The sequence below is a fragment of the Chelonia mydas genome, chromosome 6 (assembly GCF_015237465.2).
Source record: "Chelonia mydas isolate rCheMyd1 chromosome 6, rCheMyd1.pri.v2, whole genome shotgun sequence".
Taxonomy (NCBI): domain Eukaryota; kingdom Metazoa; phylum Chordata; order Testudines; family Cheloniidae; genus Chelonia; species Chelonia mydas.
The window spans coordinates 13,155,726-13,175,561 of record NC_051246.2 but is presented as its reverse complement, the minus strand read 5'-3'; the positions used below and the strand labels follow the sequence as shown (position 1 = coordinate 13,175,561).

At 41.8% G+C, this 19,836-nt stretch overlaps 1 protein-coding gene across 6 annotated transcripts in view; it reads right to left on the bottom strand.

The window, feature by feature from the left end:
* LOC102931868 (E3 ubiquitin-protein ligase rnf213-alpha) overlaps window positions 1–19,836 on the bottom strand; it is a 174,665-nt gene that overhangs the window by 77,972 nt on the left and 76,857 nt on the right. For all 6 annotated transcript variants that reach the window (XM_037899153.2, XM_037899155.2, XM_037899156.2 and 3 more), the window contains 10 exons: window positions 18,370–18,492; window positions 17,295–17,499; window positions 16,447–16,626; window positions 15,714–15,845; window positions 14,375–14,961; window positions 12,934–13,099; window positions 11,675–11,892; window positions 7,032–7,169; window positions 5,934–6,125; window positions 807–2,277 (listed from right to left, as the gene is read on the bottom strand). In XM_037899153.2, the coding sequence (XP_037755081.1) occupies window positions 807–2,277; window positions 5,934–6,125; window positions 7,032–7,169; window positions 11,675–11,892; window positions 12,934–13,099; window positions 14,375–14,961; window positions 15,714–15,845; window positions 16,447–16,626; window positions 17,295–17,499; window positions 18,370–18,492 (3,412 nt within the window). The remainder of the gene's footprint in view (window positions 1–806; window positions 2,278–5,933; window positions 6,126–7,031; window positions 7,170–11,674; window positions 11,893–12,933; window positions 13,100–14,374; window positions 14,962–15,713; window positions 15,846–16,446; window positions 16,627–17,294; window positions 17,500–18,369; window positions 18,493–19,836) is intronic.

The window sequence follows — 19,836 nt, the reverse complement described above, 5'->3', positions numbered from 1 at the left end:
CTTTTAAAATAATTTTTCTTCAACTTGGGAGCTAAAAGAAGTTTCTACACTGGAAAAATCTCACCTCCGCTCCACAGGTTAGGCATGCCACAACTTAGAACATAAGAATGGCCATACTGGGTCAGACCAAAGGTCCATCTAGCCCAGTATCCTGTCTTCTGACAGCAGCCAATGACAGGTGCTCCAGAGAGAATGAACAAAACACACAATCCTCAAGTGATCCATCCCCTGTCACCTCTTCCCAGCTTCTGGCAAACAGAGACTAGGGATACCATCCCTGCCCATCCTGGCTAATAGCCATGGACCTATCCTCCATGATTTTATCTAGTTTTTTTTTTAAACCCTGTTATAGACACTTGCTGTAAAATGAGCTTTCTTAATGGTAAAGGCCCAGTGACTGTGGTACCAGTTCAAGCTCTGAATCCCCACCCCCTCAATAAAGAGCATAAAGCAGGGCTAAAACTGAGGGCAGATTTTCTGCTCCACTCTCTTCAGCCGGCTCCTTAACCACCCCCTGCAGTCCCAGAGCCAGGTCTGGACCCAACAGCCCATTTGACTCACAGTGTCTAAAGATATTCAGGAGCCTCACAGGGAAAGTGTGCCCACGGCTACACCTCCAGCTAGACCTTGACCCCCCTATGTAGGTCATGGGTCTACCTGTTCCCTATGTACTCTGGGGCATCGCAGACTGATTCTGCTCCATCTCCCAGTGCATAAGGGCTAAGCAGAATCTAGCCCTTAATCTGTATTCAATTCATACTCATCAGGACAAGTATAATCCAGATTAAATCTCTACTAAAACCTACCCATGCCAGCTCGCTCTGAAAATACAAACTTCATGTTTTGTTGATAGGGTTCTTCAAAGACCTGAGCAACAGGTGCCACCCCATTGGGCACTTTCAGATGTGTCTTCAGGTATTTCTGAATTTCTACTCCTGAATCACAGGAAAAAGAGACTTTGTATGTGTCAAAGGCCGTCATAACATAAGAATTGTGAGCTTTGGTGTCACAAAAAATAAGAAACCTGTAATCAGCATTGCTACAAGATTGTGCAAAGTGGAAGAAGAGGGACTCCAGCTGTTTGGAGACTTTGTAAACTAATTTTTCTGCACCAAGCAAGCAATAGATCTTTTTGTCTCTCGAGTCTGGGGAAAGAGCTCTCCTCACAATCAGCTCAATGTCTTCTTCCTCTGTCTCAGGGGTACAGACCAGCACCTCATCGTACGTTGGAAGAGGTGCTCCCTCGGAGTGCCTATAGATTGACAGCAAGGAGAGTAACATCTGCTCTTCTTTACACGTGACAAGGCAAGGCTTCCCCGCTTCCAAACCTACTGGTAAATTTCTCTCAATGACAGCGGTTTCAGGAGACGTCAGGTATTTCAGCATTTCACCGAAAACATCCAGGCTGATGTATTTGTCCGACACCAAGCCAGTGAGCTTGCTGCAGTAAGCGTTCCAGAGCAAATTCACCTTGTAATGGATAGACGGCAAACTCTCAAAGGAAGTGGCCAGTTCATCTTTCGCAAGGCTTTGGAAGGCGGATGGATCCACATCTCTGTTCCTGTTTTTAAACTTCATGGAATTCTGCAAAAAGGCTTCTCTCTGCTCGTCGTACAATTTGCTCAGCTCTTCAATCTTTTCCTCTTCATCAGCGTAGTCTAAGGCAAATTTCATGAGCATATGCTCTGTAATGGCTGAGTTTGGCAGATAACTCTGCAGAGCTGCCTTACCCACTGATTCGTCATACCCAGACTCAACCAGACCTTGGATGAGCTGAGGAAATTTAACAATGTAGTCATTCCAGGACACGGACTGATCATCTTTCTCAGATATATCAACAAATTCTGCAGGAGTTTCAAGTGCTCTCTTTAATGCCTCTCTGATATCCTCTGCTTTAACATCATGCTTGAAAACAGAAAGCATATTGAGAACCTGTGGGTCTGTTTGTCCTTCATGCAGTTGGGCTAACTTGCTACACAAGTAGAAGAGTTGGCGTGCAGTGAACATGTTTAGATGGCAATAATTGTTCCTTTGAGTCTCCAGATATTTTTTCCACTCTACAAGGCAATGCTCCATGACTTTGCAAATGCCATCTAATTCTTCCAGGATGGGTTTGTTGGTCTGAACAAGGATTCCGGCTATTCCAAACTCAGCGTTGATTGTTACCTTGGGGTTGGGTTCACAATAAATTTCAGCTTTCCAGTCTATGAAAAGGATGTTGCCAACGCTGAGAAGTTGCAAGTAGAGCTTCCCAACCATTTCAATTTTTTCCAGGATCTGTAATGTGTCAAATACACAATGGGAAAATAGAATTTATAGAATACTGCTCGTTTTCAAGTTCATTAGGGACTTTCTTCTAAGCATCTTTACAACTTAACCTAGGTAATTTGATTAAGTGGGGATTCATCTTGGGACACCCAACTTCTTTTTTTACATCAGGTAACCAGAACGCTGACATGAAAAGGATCCGCTTTCTGTGGAGTATTTTGATTTTTCATCAAAAAAACTAAACCTCTGGAAAGCACAATGTTCCCATGTGGACATGCTTCTACAGTGCCTCATGGGAGTTGTAGTTCCGCTCTTGCCTCATGTCACCGTCCTCCTCTGTCGGCTGGGCTCCCCCGTGGGTCTCCACCTTCCAGGATGCCACCATTTCCCCTTGCCATGGATGGAATCACGGTGCACCATGGGCAGGGGTGAAAGTAAGTCGAGTGACTTACCGGTACACTGGGGCCAGCTCTGGCCCCTGGACGGGGCAGGGTCTAGGGCAGAAGGGGCAGGGTTGCGGGGGTCAGAGCCAGCCCCAGCCCACCCTGTAATGTAAGTGTCCCCCCGGGGTAGCAGCAGCAGCAGCCCGGGGCTCCGGGGGCTATTTAAAGGGCCCGTGACTCCCCTCTTCTACTGCCCTGGCTGTTTAAATAGCCCCTGGAGCCCTGGGGTAGTGGTGGGGCTCCAGCTGCCTCTGCTGCTCTGGTCCTTTAAATAGCCGCTGGAGCCCCGCCACTTCCCCAGGGCTCTGGGCGCTATTTAAAGGGCCCGCGGCTCCCCTGCTTCTACCTGGGGAAGCAGTGGGTCTCCAGCAGCTATTTAAAGGACCGGGGCTGTAGAAGCAGGGGAGCCACGGGCCCTTTAAATAGCCTCCGGAGCCCCGGGCTGCTGCTGCTGCTACCCAGGGGGGGACACTTAGCCCTGCAGCCACTGTCCCAGGGCTCCAGCAGTGGGGCTCTGGAGGCAATTTAAAGAGCCTGGGGCTCCAGCCACTGCTGGGACCCCCAGGCCCTTTAAATTGCCCCCTGGGGAAGCCGGGCTGCCCCAGTACGGTGCACCGGCTCTTGCCGGGTACGCCATACCGGGGCTTACTTTCACCTCTGATCATGGGAGATGTAGCCCAATGAGGGAGTCCAGCCTATAGAGGAGAATGGGAACATGAGGCACCCAAACGACAACTCCTGTGGGGCAGTACAGTGGCATTTTGAGAGAAAGGATGGTCCAGTGGTTTGGGCCCTAGCCTAGGACTTAGAAAATGCAGGTGCAAGTCATTCAGCATCTCAGATCCCCCCTCTGGACAATGGGGATAACTGCCCTGCCTCACAGGAGAGTTGTGAGGATAAAGATCTTAAAGACTGTGAAATCTTAAAACAGATAAAAAGTGCTATCTATTATTTCAGAATCAAAATATTTGGATTTTCATCTGAAAATTTTTGATTTTTTCACCAAAAAGTCAAACTTTTCCCTGGAAATTGTCAGTGAAAACAATTCCCCCTCCCATTTTTGTTGACACTTTCCAGGGGGGAAAAATTGTTTTCCCACCAGCTCCACTCAAGAATCTCGGCTGATCTCACCACAGAACTACTATGCTTCTAAGAGAGCCAAGACCCAACTTATAGGGCCTGATTTTGGTAGATGCTGAGCATGGACCACACAACTGGGTTAGTGACAACTAGAGCTGGGAGAAGAAACATTTTAGCTGAAGCTTTTTTCCCCAAGAAAAAGCAGTTTCAGGTCATCTAAAACCTTTCATGAATTCATGTCAAATTTGTCAAATTGTTTTGGTCAATTCCACCCGCCCCAAATCCTAAAACCGAATTCTGAAAAAAATTGAAACATTTTGTTTAGATATTTTCTAAATGAAATTTTTCTATTTTTCAATTCAAAACCATAGAATACATTTTTAAAAACTCAAAAATAAAATGAAATGTTTTATTTTGGGTTGATCAAAATGTTTTGTTTGACCCCAAATGAAGTTTACTTCAACTTTTTGGTTGGCTGAAAATTAAAAAAAATATTGGGTTGACTTGCAAGATCCTTCTTTTTAATTTTATTTTTCGGAACAGCCAGTAGACAACAAAATCAGTCATTCACATAGCTCTTGTGAGCCCTTCTGACAATCAAAGCATTAGTGCTTTGTTGATCAAACCCAACATATTTCCCATGGACATCAATGGAACTGAATCAAAACTTCTCTCCATTTCTTACGGTGCTTAAATGCTGTCATTTTTCATTCATTGCCACAATGTGTAACTGAGGATAAGAACGTGAAGGATTAAAAAAAGAAAAGTTGAGATGATTGGGGTGACAGAAGGATGCAGGCCCGTACCAAGTTATGCCATGCTTTTTGCTTGCCAATACCAAATTATGCCATTTGGTGCCCTATGTTGAAAGTCAGTTTAATCTTTTATATGTATAACTGGTGGATGAGGCAATGCCAAGACATATGCCTTGCCTAGCATGGGGTGTTGAGGAACTATATCTTGGCCCATCCCCAGTGAACAGGTGAGCCCTGCATGGCTGAAGGATGGAGCTTGGCAATATAAATACATGGCTGAGGGAAGAATTTCTCAGGCTGGGACTGGATTTAAAAACAGGGGGCTTCTCTGCCCCTTCCTACGGATTGATGTGGTAGAGGAGCTTGAGTGCTCATAACCCTGAAAGCTGAGCCAGGGGTAGCTTTGCTACCAACAGGATCTCCCAAGCAAGACAGGATAGATGCCAGACCAAGGAGCAATCCATTGGTTCTCCAGCTTGGGGGTTCTGAATAAGGCTAACAACCGTATCCCATAAACGGTACATCTGTTAAGGATTTCTCAAATAAACCTGGGAAAACCACAAATGATGGTATGGATAAATGCTCTCAGTGACGGAAGGAGGACTGAATGCTTCATGGAATGTTTTGAGCTTATATAGGCCAGGAGCCCTCCAAAATATGGCAAATACACATGACATCCCTGCAAGAAATCAGATGACCGGGAAATATATCAGAGGGCTGGGCACGTAGTTAGGATGATGGGAGACAGACCAGCTAAACATCTCTTGGAAGGACATTCGTATGGTGTCTGACCAAGGAGAAGATGGAGTGATAATATTGAACAAGGCCTAAGAACTCTTAATGAGAATCACCATCAATTGGAAAAACATGCCTGAACTTAAAAAAATAAGTTTTGGATTTTCAGTAAGTGAAAAATTTTGACATTTTGACTTTTTGTCCCGATTCAGGTAGGGAAAAAATTTCAAAATGTTAAAAAATTCTTACAAGATAGATTCCCACCCAGCCCTCCTCCTAAGAGCCACCAGTTGCCTATTCACACCCTCAGAGCTGTACCTGATCTGTGGCCACTCTGAGTTTGTGTTTTGAAAATTTAATTTCCTCTGACATTTCCTTTTTTGTTGTTTTTGTTTCTATGTGGAATGAAAACAAATTTCAAAAAATTGGAATCTCCCGTGGAATGGAAATTCCAAATTTGGACCAGCTTTAATTCCTATCTTGGCCTCCTAGGACTGAACTAAAGGCATGAGACAGTCTCCTCCAAAACATCAGTTCTTCATCAGGAAAGCATGTTGCTGGAGAAATGGAACTTCCCATCAAAGGGAAGCACAAATATAAAGAAGTGCAAAAAGTCTCACGTTTTCTGGTCAATGCAGAGATCAGGATTTACCTCCAGAAACCTGTTCACCTCTTCTCTCCCCTGCTCAGCTTTTGTGGCTATCAGCATGAGCTTGTTCTGCAGCTCAGTGAGCTGAGCCAGACTGTACGTTCTACAGTCCATCTTGTCTTTCTGGTCTTCTTGAGCATCCTTTTCCTTGACATCCCCTGGCAGTAGCAGTGAAATGCAATTATCAAGAGAAGGCTGGAAAACAGAGTTAAGAAAGATAAATGCTGCTGTGCCTTTATTCTGTGGGACCAACATGTGCACCCATCAAGGCCAATACAAAGCATTTCAGAATCTGTTATTCTGCAAGGGTTTTAATCTTAGAAATTTACTCATTTAATCTTACCAATGCAAGACAGTAAAGGTGGAAGAGTCATTCTAGATCTTTGAAGGTATTATGTACAGAGGGCCAAAGATATGCAGAAGCAATGGATTATTTGGAGTGCTATGATTTTTTAGGGACCAACTTTAAACATCTTAAAGGAGCCCGATTTTCAGACATATCCGAGCACCCATCATTAAGATGTTTCCAACTGGATATTCAAAATCATTAGTCGCTTCTGAAAATCATGGCCAGATTCCAACTCTTGGGTCTCAAACTTCTAGTATGAACCAGGCCGAAATGGGGAAAAGGGATAACTCTAAGTCCATAGACTTGGTGATTAGAGATTTTGGGGGGCCAACCTGACCATTTTTAAAAGATGTGGATTTTCAGACAGCGCTGAGCTCCTGTTATGTTCAAGGCACACACAGAGAAGTTAAATAAATATATAAAATACTCTTGCTGGAAGTTTGCATCATGACACTACTTTATTTCTTAGAATTCAGAACAGTAACACACAAGGATCCCAACAGAGAGAGAGAGAGAGAGAACAGGCTGCTCCCTAAGGCACAGAGGCATAACTCACTCCACCTTGTTCCAGGCTGGCTCTTTCCAGACTGACTCTGATTGCATGTTTCCCTAGAGCCTGCAAGCAGGATCAGGAAAAACTTCTGAAATTTAAAGTGACAGTCAAACTAGGTCTCTTTCAGGCAGCTCAAGTTGGTCAGCCAAAGTCACTTTGAAAATGTGGACCCTTATATTAAATGCTGCTGAACTTTTACCTTGAATTTCTGTGGTGTGGAGATTATAAAAATCCCTTTGCCATTGATGGCCCTGGCCTGAGACATCGAGGAGCGCTCCACGGACCCATGACAATCATGGACCATTTGCAGCCACTCTCTGTTGTGACAGGAATCTTTCTATTAAAAAAAATTAATGTGTTAGTTCCTGAAGAAGGAATAAAGCTACACACACCAGAATGCTATAGCATCGTTTACTGAGATACCCATAGTACCCCAATCGCTGTAGTGTTCGCTCCCCTCACAACTTCCCAGAGAGAAAGAACTAGGATCATTTCCATTGGCAAAGATGGCAAAGAAGGCGGTGGCGCACAGGGGTTCTGAAAAGCACAAATGATAGATAGGCGTACATTTTGTGTAAGGGGCTAGAGGAATACTGAGGTAACATTATATATAAATATTACACTTCTCTTTTTCCTTCACCTCAGCTTAACTCTCACCAGAGTTCTCTTTTCAGCATTTATCATTTAAAAAAAGGATTACACCACATTAAACCTACCACTCTCCTAATGAGGGCACAGTTAAATCGATGTAATTGTGCTTATACCAGCATAGTTATTTCTGTATTGGAAGAGGAATAAGCTGTACAGGTGTAGGGCACTATTATAGAATACAGAATATCATAGAATATCAGGGTTGGAAGGGACCTCAGGAGGTCATCTAGTCCAACCCCCTGCTCAAAGCAGGACCAATCCCCAACTAAATCATCCTAGGCAGGGCTTTGTCAAGCCTGACCTTAAAAACCACAAAGGAAGGAGATTCCACCACCTCCCTAGGTAACCCATTCCAATGCTTCACCACCCTCCCAGTGAAAATTTTTTTCCTAATATCCAACCTAAACCTCCCCCACTGCAACTGGAGACCACTACTCCTTGTTCTGTCATCTGCTACCACTGAGAACAGTCTAGAACCATCCTCTTTGGAACCTCCTTTCAGGTAGTTGAAAGCAGCTATCAAATGGCCCCTCATTCTTCTCTTCTGCAGACTAAATAATCCCGGTTCCCTCAGCCTCTCCTCATCAGTCATGTGCTCCAGCCCCCTAATCATTTTTGTTGCCCTCCGCTGGACTCTTTCCAATTTTTCCACATCCTTGTTGTAGTGTGGGGCCCAAAACTGGACACAGTACTCCAAATGAGACCTCACCAATGTCGAATAGAGGGGAACGATTATGTCTCTCGATCTGCTGGCAATGCCCTTACTTATACAGCCCAAAATGTCATTGGCCTTCTTGGCAACAAGGGCACACTGTTGACTCATATCCAGCTTCTCGTCCACTGTAACCCCTAGGTCCTTTTCTGCAGAACTGCTGCCGAGCCATTCCCTAGTCTGTAGCAGTACATGTGATTCTTCCGTCCTAAGTGCAGGACTCTGCACTTGTCCTTGTTAATCCTCATCAGATTTCTTTTGGCCCAATCCTCTAATCTGTCTAGGTCCCTCTGTATCCTATCCCTACCCTCCAGCGTATCTACCTCTCCTCCCAGTTTAGTGTCATCTGCAAACTTGCTGAGGGTGCAATCCACACCATCCTCCAGATCATTAATGAAGATATTGAACAAAACCAGCCCCAGGACTGACCGTTGGGGCACTCCGCTTGATACCAGCTGCCAACAAGACATATTATAACTATGTCCATGCTAGGGGCTATGCTAAGTTAACTATTTTGGTTAAAAAAAGAATCACACCCATAACCAAACAAGTATACAGAACAAAAACAGTGCGGACAGCAAGAGTATCATTTTCCAGGGACCAAACGCCTAAGTGCCATTTTCAAAAGAGATTTAAGCACTTAGGTCTAGAGCTGAATGAATAATTGATTTTATTTTTTGTTAAGAGAGGGGGATGGGAAGCAAACTGAAAAATCCAAATAAAAATTCAGTTCAGTTCTAACCAAAATTGAATTTTTTTGTTCCTGTCACTGTGACAGAAAGTACCCATGTGTCCACACTCTACACATTGTTGTAATGTTTGTACAAAATATACCTTGTGAGGTATCATCTGAAAACTCATAATTTGCTGGACTATACTGTCCTAATAAAATATGTGTAGCAAAACTGTATGTGAAGTTACAAGATTTCATTGTATAATGTTATTAACACATGTTCCAAACCGCAGCCGAGGTTGGCAAACAGGCCTATCTCAAACAAAGGAATGCGTGCTCTGCTAAATTTGCATTTCAGCAGTAAAGAGAGTCATCAAGCTGGAAGGGTAGTCAACGAAACCTCAAACAGATGAGGAAAAGCATCAGGAAACATCCTTCTCCACAGACTCTTTGTCTCCTGAATCTCCTCTGGAAATATTTCTCAAGGGGGAGCTGACACTATAAAAAGGAGGGACAAGCACCTGAAGATACCCCTAGCCCCCTGCCCATCGATTCACTGCACCAGAAGGGACAAAAGAAGCAGCCATTGAACTGGAAAAGGGTCCTGACCTAAGAAGTTTGGTCAGTAAGACTTCTGAGAGAATGTGGTGAGAAAACTTTGCTTTAAATTTAACAGTTTGTTAAGTTAGGTACTAGTCACGTTTTTATCTTTATTTTTCTCATAACCATTTCTGACTTTTATGCCTCATTACTTGTATTCATTTGAAATCTCTCTCTTTGTAGTTAATAAACTTGTTTTATTGTTGTTTTTTTCCCCTAATCCAATGTGTTTAAATTGTCCGGAAACTCCATTGGGAGTAACAAGATGGGTGCATATTATTTCTATTAAAGAAATACAAACTTTATATAAATGTGTATTTCCAGGAGGGTGCTGGCTGGGCAGTTCAAGATATACATGGGGGGTGGGGAGGAGAGCGAGAATCTTAGACTGGGAGTAAGTTGGAATCACCCTGCAGTATAACCAAGGCTGGTAAGAGCCAAGGAGTGGCTGGCTGGCTGCAGCACACACAGACGTAGCTGGAAGTGATTTGCATGCTGGAGGCTGTTTGTGAGCAGTCCAGGCTGGATGCTACAGTAGCAAAGCAGCATAAAGGGCACCCCAGGCTGGAGGGCAGGGGTGACACAGCTACTTATTAGTCTGGATTGTACCCTCATGTCACAGTCACCAAAACAAAAAAAAAATTAGTTTTGGAGTGAACAAAATGTTTCATTTGATCTGAAACAAATTTTGTTTGTTTGTTTTGCTTAGTTTTGGGTCATTTGGGGGTGTTTTCTACCTTTTTTATTTAAATTAGCTAAATTTTAAAATGAAATGTCATTTCAAAAGGAGAAGTCAAAACAAAATGTTTCAAAATGGCTGAAACAAAACATAGAAATGTTAAGACCATTTCAATTTTTAAAAAACCCTTTCCTATTTTTTTGGTCAAAACTATTCACCAAATTCAGCACGAATTCACCATTTTGGTGCCCTCAAAAATATATTTTTCAGCTAATATTGCCATGCTCTATTTAGAAACTTAAATCCCACTGAATTCCAATGTGGCATTAGGCTCCTAAGTACCTAAATCACTTCTAAAAATGTGACAGTCTCCTAAATCAGTTAGACATTTATGAAAATTTTACCCCAGGAATTGATAGAATCAAAGAAATGTAGGGCTGGAAGGGACCTCAAGGGTTCATCAAGTCCAGCCTCCTGTGCTGAGGGAGGACCATCCCTGACAAATGTTTACCAAACCTGCTCCATCCTCCAAGGATGGGCTCCCTTGGAAGCCTATTCCAGCGCTTAAATATCCTTATAGCTAGAAAGTTTTTCTTAATATCTAACCTAAATCTCTCATGCTGCAGATTAAATCCATTACTTCTTGTCTTACCTCAAGCAGACATGGAGGACAGTTGATTACAGTCTTCTTTATAACACATTTGAAAACTGCTTTCAGGTGCTCCCCGCCCAGACTTATTTTCTCAAGACTAAACATACCCATTTTTTAAATCCTTTCTCACAGGTCAGGTGTTCTAAACCTTTTATAATTTTTGTTGCTGTCCTCTGGACTCTCTCCAATTTGTCCATCTCTCCTAAAGTGTGGCACCCAGAACTGGAGACAGTACTCCAGTGAGGCCTCACCAGCGCTGAATAGAACAGGGCTGTTACCTCTCATATCTTACATACAACACACCTGAATTATATTAGCCTTTTTTGCAGCCGCATCACATTGTTGACTCACACTCAATTTGTGATTCGCTATAACCTCCACATCCTTTTCAGCAGTCGTACCACGTTGCTAATTATTCCCCGTTTTGTAGTTGCGCATTTGATTTTTCCTTCCTAAGTGTTGTACTTTGCACTTGTCTTGACTGAATTTCATCTTGTTGATTTCAGACCAATTCTCCAATTTGTCAAGGTTATTTTGTTTTCTAATCCTGTCTTCCAAAGTGCTTGCAACCCCTCCCAGCTTGGTATCGTCTGTACATTTTATAAACACAATCTCTACTCCATTATCAAAGTCATTAATGAAAATATTGAATAGTACTGAACCTGCAGGACCTCACTAGATACAACCTCCCAGTTTGAAAGCGAACCATTGATAACTACTTTTTGAGTACTGTCTTTCAACCAATTGTGCACCCACATCATAGTAATTTCATCTAGCCTTCATCTAAAGTTACTTGTTTTAAAATTCCACCAAATGTCACATCACAATGTGTCTTTAAGGTATTTACTTTGAGCAGAGAACAGTAAAAAACTTACTAGCTTCTTTGGAAGTTTATTGTCATTTTCTACAGCGTCTCTGATGGGACTCAGAGCTGAGGAAAAAGCTTCAAACCCTGATTCGGGAGTCAAATCGAATAAGATGGGCACAGAGGCAGAGACAGCGTCTCGGAAGAACCTCACTTTGTCAATGTCCATGTCATTTTCTCCTGCAGAAATGGACGCCAGCTCCACAAATGTAGGAAGTTCTGTTTTGTCTGCAAGAAGAAAAATCCACCAATGAGTGTAAAACAAGCAATCTAAGAATGCTCCAGAATCTATAAATAGTTTTAATCAAAACTTACAATGTCTTTGCCCTCCAAAGCTGAAAAATCCCTGTTGTTGCTCCATTTGGACATGCCAATTAAATCAAATGAATAAAATCTTAGATCTAGGGGTGGTCCATCAAAACTTTTATTAGAAATAAAATTGTGTTTTTGACTAATCACATTTTTTGTGGGGGTCTCTGTTTTCCTTGGAATTTTTTTATTTTTTATTGGAAAACCAAAAACTTGGAAAAATATTTTTGTTTATTTTTCATTTTTTAGATTTTTGGCAATTTTCAGCTACAAGTTTTTGGTTGCCAAGTCAGATTTTTTTAGCGGATATTTATTTTCCATGCAGGAGAAAATCCCAACACTTTTCAAACATCTCTTCTCATTTCCACCAACAGTACGGGCACCTTCTCTGGCAGCTCACCTCTTACTGTGCTCAGAAAGCGCAACATTACAAGTGCAACGTGTAACGTCTTTCCTACTGACCTTACAAAGCGCTCTGCTACTGGACACCTTACGACATACGTGGGAGAAAAATATTTTGCTCATTTCATAATTCCCTACCCCAAACCAATGCCTGTCCAAGTGTTCTTCACTACACATATAAATGTCCAGTGACAACCCCTGAGTGCCACAGTCTCATTATTAGCTGTATTTACTAAAAAAAAGAAGGAAATTGCTGCAGAAAGATCTTGATTATTTTCCAGTTAAAGTCACAGAAATATTGAAAAGGACCCTTACGTGAAAACAGAACTAACTTTAAGATAATTTGATCTTCAGAAAGACCATGAAGCACCAATTAGGGAAATTTTCAGCAATATTTTATAACTGTTACAATTCATACACGTGAAAATCACCATAGACATTACAATAACAATCCTATCTCTGACCCACAATACGATGACTTACAAACTCTAGCAAGTAAGGGCTACACAATTGGCCCTACGTTCTTTCTTAGCTTATAAATACTGGTATAAATTTCACCTTTTATGACAGTTTTGATCCAAGAGGTAAAGCCTTTCTTTGCACACTCAAGAAGTTCCTTCAAGAAGTCAAGCACACCCTCGGGGATATTACTCAGAGTATCTTGAACTTTTATAATATCATCGGTCATATAACCAAGAGTCTTGTCCTTGAAGTCCTTGTCTTCCTGTTAAAACACAAGATAAAAAATTATGTGTCTTAGCAAAGAAATGAGATAAGCATTTATTTTAATTAACTTATTGTTTATGTTGCACTTTGAGCTGTACAAACACAGAGAAAAAGACTGTCCTTGCCCCCAAAACTTTGTTAACGCAGAGTTAAGGTTGCCCAGTGCTGCCTTGCGCCCTTCTAGAATGTGGAGTGGCCAAATTTAAATCTCTGAAATGCAAACCTCTGAAACCCAGAAAATCCAAAATTAAAAGTACATGCCACTCCTACTCCACAGTCTTTAACACTACTTCCTAAAGCTGGCAACAGTTAATAATATAATCCTCTGGGAGTCTATAAAAGTCTGCTCAGCCATAGTTGGATTTACTATTGTGGATTTGTATGAGATAATAAGGACTGGTATACACACAAACATGCACTGGTTTAAATAGATCAGGTTCTTAGAACCGATTTAAATATTTTGGTGGACGTCTGTTTGTGGACACTCTCATTTTGGAATAAAAGTGGCTAAAGCTGAGTTAGCTAAAGTCTCTTTTGACTTGGCCCACTATTATCCAAGAAACAAACTGTCCACCGAATTAACTGAATTGGTTCTAACTCACACCCTTTGTTATTAATGTGACTAAAATTATTGCAAAAATGCCTTAAATACCGAAACCTCTAAGAGGGTTCCCAGCTGTGGATCCCTGACAGAGATAGGTGCCTCCATGCAGCCCTGACTTAGGCACCTATCTCCGAGAGAGGGTCAGGGTCAGCCCACACCCCTGTTGTAGGCATCTCCCATTGACTAGCTTAGGTAGCTCCCCATCTTGTGTACTGGCTTTTGTGAATCATATTCATAGGTGCCTATATCTCTCCACACATTGTATACGGAGCCTGGGCCCTAACCCAAGCTATGTGGATTGCAATGTGGTTCCTGTGATTTTCTAGGCACCTAAAAGTTCAGTAGCTTTGTGAATCTAAGACTGAAAGTCTGTGCAGCACCTAGCGCAATGGTGGCTAGATCTCTGTCACTGTGAGCCTGTGCAGCATCCGGCCTAACAGGGCCCTGATCTCAGGTTACGGCTTCTAGTAGCTACATAATATGAAAAATTAAAAAAAAACCAATTAATCTTTCTTTTGCCATTTTTACATCACTGGAACTCCACTATTTTCCATGGAGTCACTCCAGGCTTTCACCTGAGTAAATGAGATCAGAATGAGTAGATGTGTAAAACGAGACTGCATTTGTCTAACCAATTACTCTAATGATATTTATGAGAGTCCTACATACGTATTTTGTCAGGTCATCAAGGAGCCGGAAATCTCCACTGAGTCCCAGTGTCCTTCGTAGTTCATCTATCATTTTGGCTCTCTTCACCACCATGGAGAGTTTCACGTAGTTATTAATCTTAACCACTGCGGCCTCAGCCCACTCAGACATGCTGCCAGGTCCTCCCTCACTCTTCTCCATGATTTTAAATTCCTTTCTGAGCACCTGTTCATCTACTAGCAGCTTTCCAAACTGACTCTCAATGTCACCAAGGCGGATGGAAAAATCTTTAAGGGTCCGATAAGTGCTTTGAAAATCGACCGTGGCCGGGATGTAAATGTTTTTCTGCACTTCATCCAGGGAAAGAAGGGCTTTGTCTGGGAATTCATCCTTGGCAAGTTCCGCTTTCAGCTTCCACAGTTTCTGGAAGAACTGGCTTTCCTGGAGGGTATGAACTTTTCTAACCATGTCGTTGTGTTTAACAAGTGGGTACGACTGCAGACCTTCACTTTTCTCCTCTCCATTTTCAGAGTATTTCTTCACCAGTATCTGATCCTTAATGCTCTGTTTATCGTCGTCAACACTTCGCTCCATGGCACCTACATCAACTAAACAGTGTGGGGATCTAGATTTATTAATATGTAATTCATAGATTTCAAGGCCAGAAGGGATCACCATGATTATCTAGTCTGACCATCTGTGTAACACAGGCCATAGAACTTCCCCAAAACAATCCTGCTAGAGCAGATCTTTTAGAAAAACATTTGCCCATTAAATGGCCATGACAACTAGATTGATAAACACTGGCCCCTTATTCCCAGCCAAAATTTGTCTCCCTTCAGTTCCCAGCCAGTGGTCTGGCTCTGCCTTTGTCTGGAGGGTAAAGCCCCTCTGCTCCCAGCTATTCCTTCCTTGTGTTGGTCCTTATAGACCAGGATCACATTACCTCTTAACTTTCTCTTGGATAAGCCAAGTAGATTGAGCTCCCTCACTCTCTCACTGTGAGGCATGTTTTCCAAACCTCGAACCATTCTTGAAGCTCTTTTCTGAACCCTTTCAGTTTGGCAACATCCTTTTGGAAATATGGACACCAGAACTGGACACAGAGTATCCAGTAATGGCCTCACCAGTGCCATATACAGAGGTAATATCGCCTTGCTCCTACTCTACATGCCCCTTCTCATAACCCGGGACTGTGCTTGCCCTCTTAGCCACAGAATCGCACTAGCAGCTCATGTTCAGCTGATTTCCATCACGACCCCAACCCCTTTCTAGTGTTGCTGCTTTCCAGGATGCAATCCAGTGAGTGTGTAAGTAATTCCATTATTATGTACTACAGGAGAACAGAACAGGATGGTACCGTTTAGGATGTCCGTGATGCAGCCGCACAGACGCAGAAATGCTCGTCTTTCCTCTGTTTGTTTTTTCAGCTGCTCCAACTCCTTTCCCCTGACATCCAGCACTTCCGTTATATATTGAGAGAAAGATGGCTCTGAAGAAGAGATACACAGGATTTTTGAGACAACTGCTGTGATATGGGGAAGCTGCCCTGGAGTTTAACTGATGCAGGAACAAATATCTGCCTGAGCCAGCAAAGAGCTTCAGACAATAGCACAGAGATGTAGGTGGAGCTTATTTTGGGGGCACAACTTGGAAGAGAACTTCTGTCCTTCAGCCTTTTACTAGTCATACAAAGATTTCTGCAAGCAACATGAAGTATTGAAGCTTCTAATGAAACCAGCATAAAGAGCCAAAACTGAATATTGTAAATGCTTAGAATTCAACTGCATTTATTAAAATAAATGGTACTTCAAATATTCAACTGCTATCAGATGTACATAAAGAAGAGAATGTTTTAATATTAAAAGTCAATCCATCACATTTAACACAATTGATTCCAATTAAAAAACCATATTTTAAGACTCTGCCTTTGAATATTATATTTACCATTAATAATTGGTTTTATGTTCCATAGAAGTGGTAATAATGTATTGTTTTGCATTTTATACTCATTTTTCTTTTCTGACTGTTACATAAAAAAATTAATATGTTGGGTGCCTCTTGGGGTCAGAAATATGAAGCTGCAAATTTACCAATGAGACACAGCATCTTGACAAATTCTTCTGTGTGTTGTAGAATGTCGGATAGCATGTTGAATGGGACGTCTCCGGAAAATACTCTGCGACCCACAAAGGAGAACAACTTAGATACCTTTGAAATCAGCAGTTGTGCATCTTCGCTAATTTTAATTTGACCTTTTTGCTTTGATTTTTCTGCAAAATACAAAAAATATAGTGAGATATTGGGGATGATTTCAGAACACATACTGGAGTTTTCTTCTTTGTTTTAACAATAAACCCAAGAAAATGTTAACTGTTTCTCACGTCCTTGACTTCATTGGGACCGTTCACCTGCATTAAGATAAGTCTTTGCATACTCAAATTTTTTTTAGTAGATCCAAATTTGAATTTTTTTGAAATTTGTGGTGAATCAGAAAGTTGAAAAAAATTGTTTTGATTTTGTGCATTTTAATGATCTTTTCAATTTTATTTTTATAAAATTGAAGGTAATTTCAAGACATACAGTTGTTTCAAACTGAAAAATTGAAACTTTTTTTTTCAAAAATGTCAAAACAAAACATTTCAATTTTTTCTTGTTTTCTTCCTCCACCAAAACAATTGGTGAAACAGACACAAATTCGTAAAATGTTGAGTTATTGCTCTATTTTTCTCTGAAAGAAAGCTGTGTCTGAAAAGTTTCAATCAGCTTTAGTCCTAAGTCCCTACGGGCCAGATCTCCAAAGGCATTTAGGCACCTACAGCTGGAGATAGATGACTAGTGGGATTTGGCACCCAGCCAACTCCTTTTCACTTAATTATGATCCCAATAAGCTGAACCCATCCTGAGGTCATCAGAACAAAATGTCCATACAGAAACTCACGGACAGCTGATATAATATCCCAGCCCATGGAGGAGTTGAGCAGCCATATGAGAACGCCAGCTGTGTTCTTTTCAAACTGGTTAGCATTCGCTATCTGATTCAATTCTTCAGTCCACATCTTTTTAATGATAATAGATAGGATTTTTCCAAAGATTGGCTTGTTCGTCTTTGAAAATTTGCTAAGAATATCTTGCAACTCTGACTTCTGTAAGAAAGAATATTTTCTAACTACCTGGGTAGAGATATTACACACACACACACACACACACACACACACACATCATCTCTCACATCCGCTGATGTTTTTGTACCCATGTGTAACATACTACTCATGTCTGTCACATGTCATAAGTAGAGCTAAAGGAATAATGGATTTTGCGTTTTAGGGGCTGACCTTAAAAAAAAAATTGAGTTTGATTTGGACTTTTTGTTTATTAAATTTCTCATTGAATTCAAAACTCAAAAAATGACATTTTGAATCAAATAATATGTTCCTGGTTGGCTCAAAGTTTATTTTTTTAAGGTACATGATTTGTTTTAAGTCAACTGAAACATTTTAGTCAACGTGACTAGATACTGTTTTTGAGGTTTTCATTTGGTTTGGCTATTTTGGGGGTGTTTTACACCTTTGTGTAAAACACGCATGTGTGGTTTTTTTAATTGGCCAAATTTAAAAATAAAAAGTCGCAATGTTTTGAAAAAGTCAAAATGTTTCAACTTTTATAATTTTTTTCAGGTTGTTGTTTGTTTGTTTGTTTTTGTCCTAAACTACTTGTTGAATTCAATCCAAAATTGTGAATAGTTTTGGAGCTCCAAAAAATGCACATTTTGGCCAAAAAATCTATTCATCCCCTCCCCCAAAACTGCCCAGTTCTACTAACAACATCTATTAATCATTTAGTAACCTTTTAGAATCTATTTGTAAGTGTTCCCCTAAAGTGTACAATAAGTACGCACAAAGCCACCCAACATGGCATGGTTGGGAACAGCGCTCAGGATTTCCTGGCTTCTGGACCCTTTGTTCAGTGAAGGTCAGGCAGATCCTACACATGAGGAGAGAGAGATTCTGCTATACCTCGCTTTTTGTCAGACTTTCGATCCTCTGAATGACGTGTTGTGAAAAGCCATTTTCCAGTTCTGTGTCTTGGTACTTTCTAATAAAAGTCAAGTAGTGATCAAACAGGTGTTTATGGTTCACCTAGAACAAGGAAACATTTGTTATACAACCGTCTTTTGTACCCTCAGAAAAACCTTTCTTAAAGCACATGCAGAGTCAGATCCTCAGCTGGTGTAAATCAGCAGGGCCACATTGGAGTCACACCAACGTATACCAGCCGAGGAGCTGCCTATCATTATTTTGGTGTGTAAGACAGGAGTAACGTGGTAGTGAATCAGTCCCTTAAATATTATGGAGCTCTTTCTCTCCTGCTTGGTGCTGTGGGACATCATTTGCTTCAGTTTCAAGTGGGGGTGAAATGACACCTGAACATGCCCCCTGATGGTAGCAATTTACATTCCTTTTGCACAGGTGGAAATGACGACCCAGGTTGAAAAACCATGGGGAAGAAGGTCATAGATTCCAAGGCCAGAAGGTCCATTGTGATCATCTCGTCTGACCTTCTGTGTAACACAGGCTAGAGAATGTCCCTGAATTAATTCCTATTTGAACTAGAACAGATTTCTTACAAAAAACATCCAAACGATATAAAAATTGCCAGTGATGGAGAATCCACCACGGTCCTTGGTAAATTGTTCCAGTGGTTAAGTCCCCTCACTGTTAAAAATTTACCCATTATTTCCAGCCTGAATTTGTCTAGCTTCAGCTTCCAGCCATTGGATTGTGTTAGACCTTCCTCTGCTAGACCGAAGAGCCCATTATTGGGTATTTGTTCCTTTTGTATTGTGTCAAAGGTCCTCCTCTGCCTTGGTGGGTTCTGCGCTTTCTGGCGGATTTGCTCGCCTCAGAGGTTCACAGCAACCCTCAGTTTGGCTCCTTTTGTTAGTGGCACAAACCTGCTGTTCACTCAGCTAACCTCATCACTGGCCAGCATGGGGAAAAGGAGGAGAACAGTCCCCACAGTCTCTTCTGACCCACCTAATGGGTTGGGGGACAGGCCAGGGACCTTCCCCTCTGGAGGGACCCACAGTCCAGGTCACCTCCTCTTGTATCAAATAGGGAGTTGGGGGGATGGGGGGAACCTGGGACCACCCTCTACTCCGGGTTCCAGCCCAGGCCCCTGTGGATTGCAGCTGTCTATAGTGTGTCCTGTAACGGGGGAGCATTGCGGGGGGTAGATTTTTTGTTTTCAACCAACCAAAACAATTTAGTGAAATCAACACGAATTTGCAAAATTGTTCTGGTATCACTGCATCTTTTTTTTCAGTAAAAAAAATTTTCACCACAAATGTTCCTCAACAATACTTTCAAGGACCTTCACAGCCAGTCCCCATTCTTCCCCTCACTTCGCATAATCCACCTTCCTCTAAATCGCTCCCTTAAAAACAACTGATGCTGTGATTGTCACCCATGGACAGGTAGCTG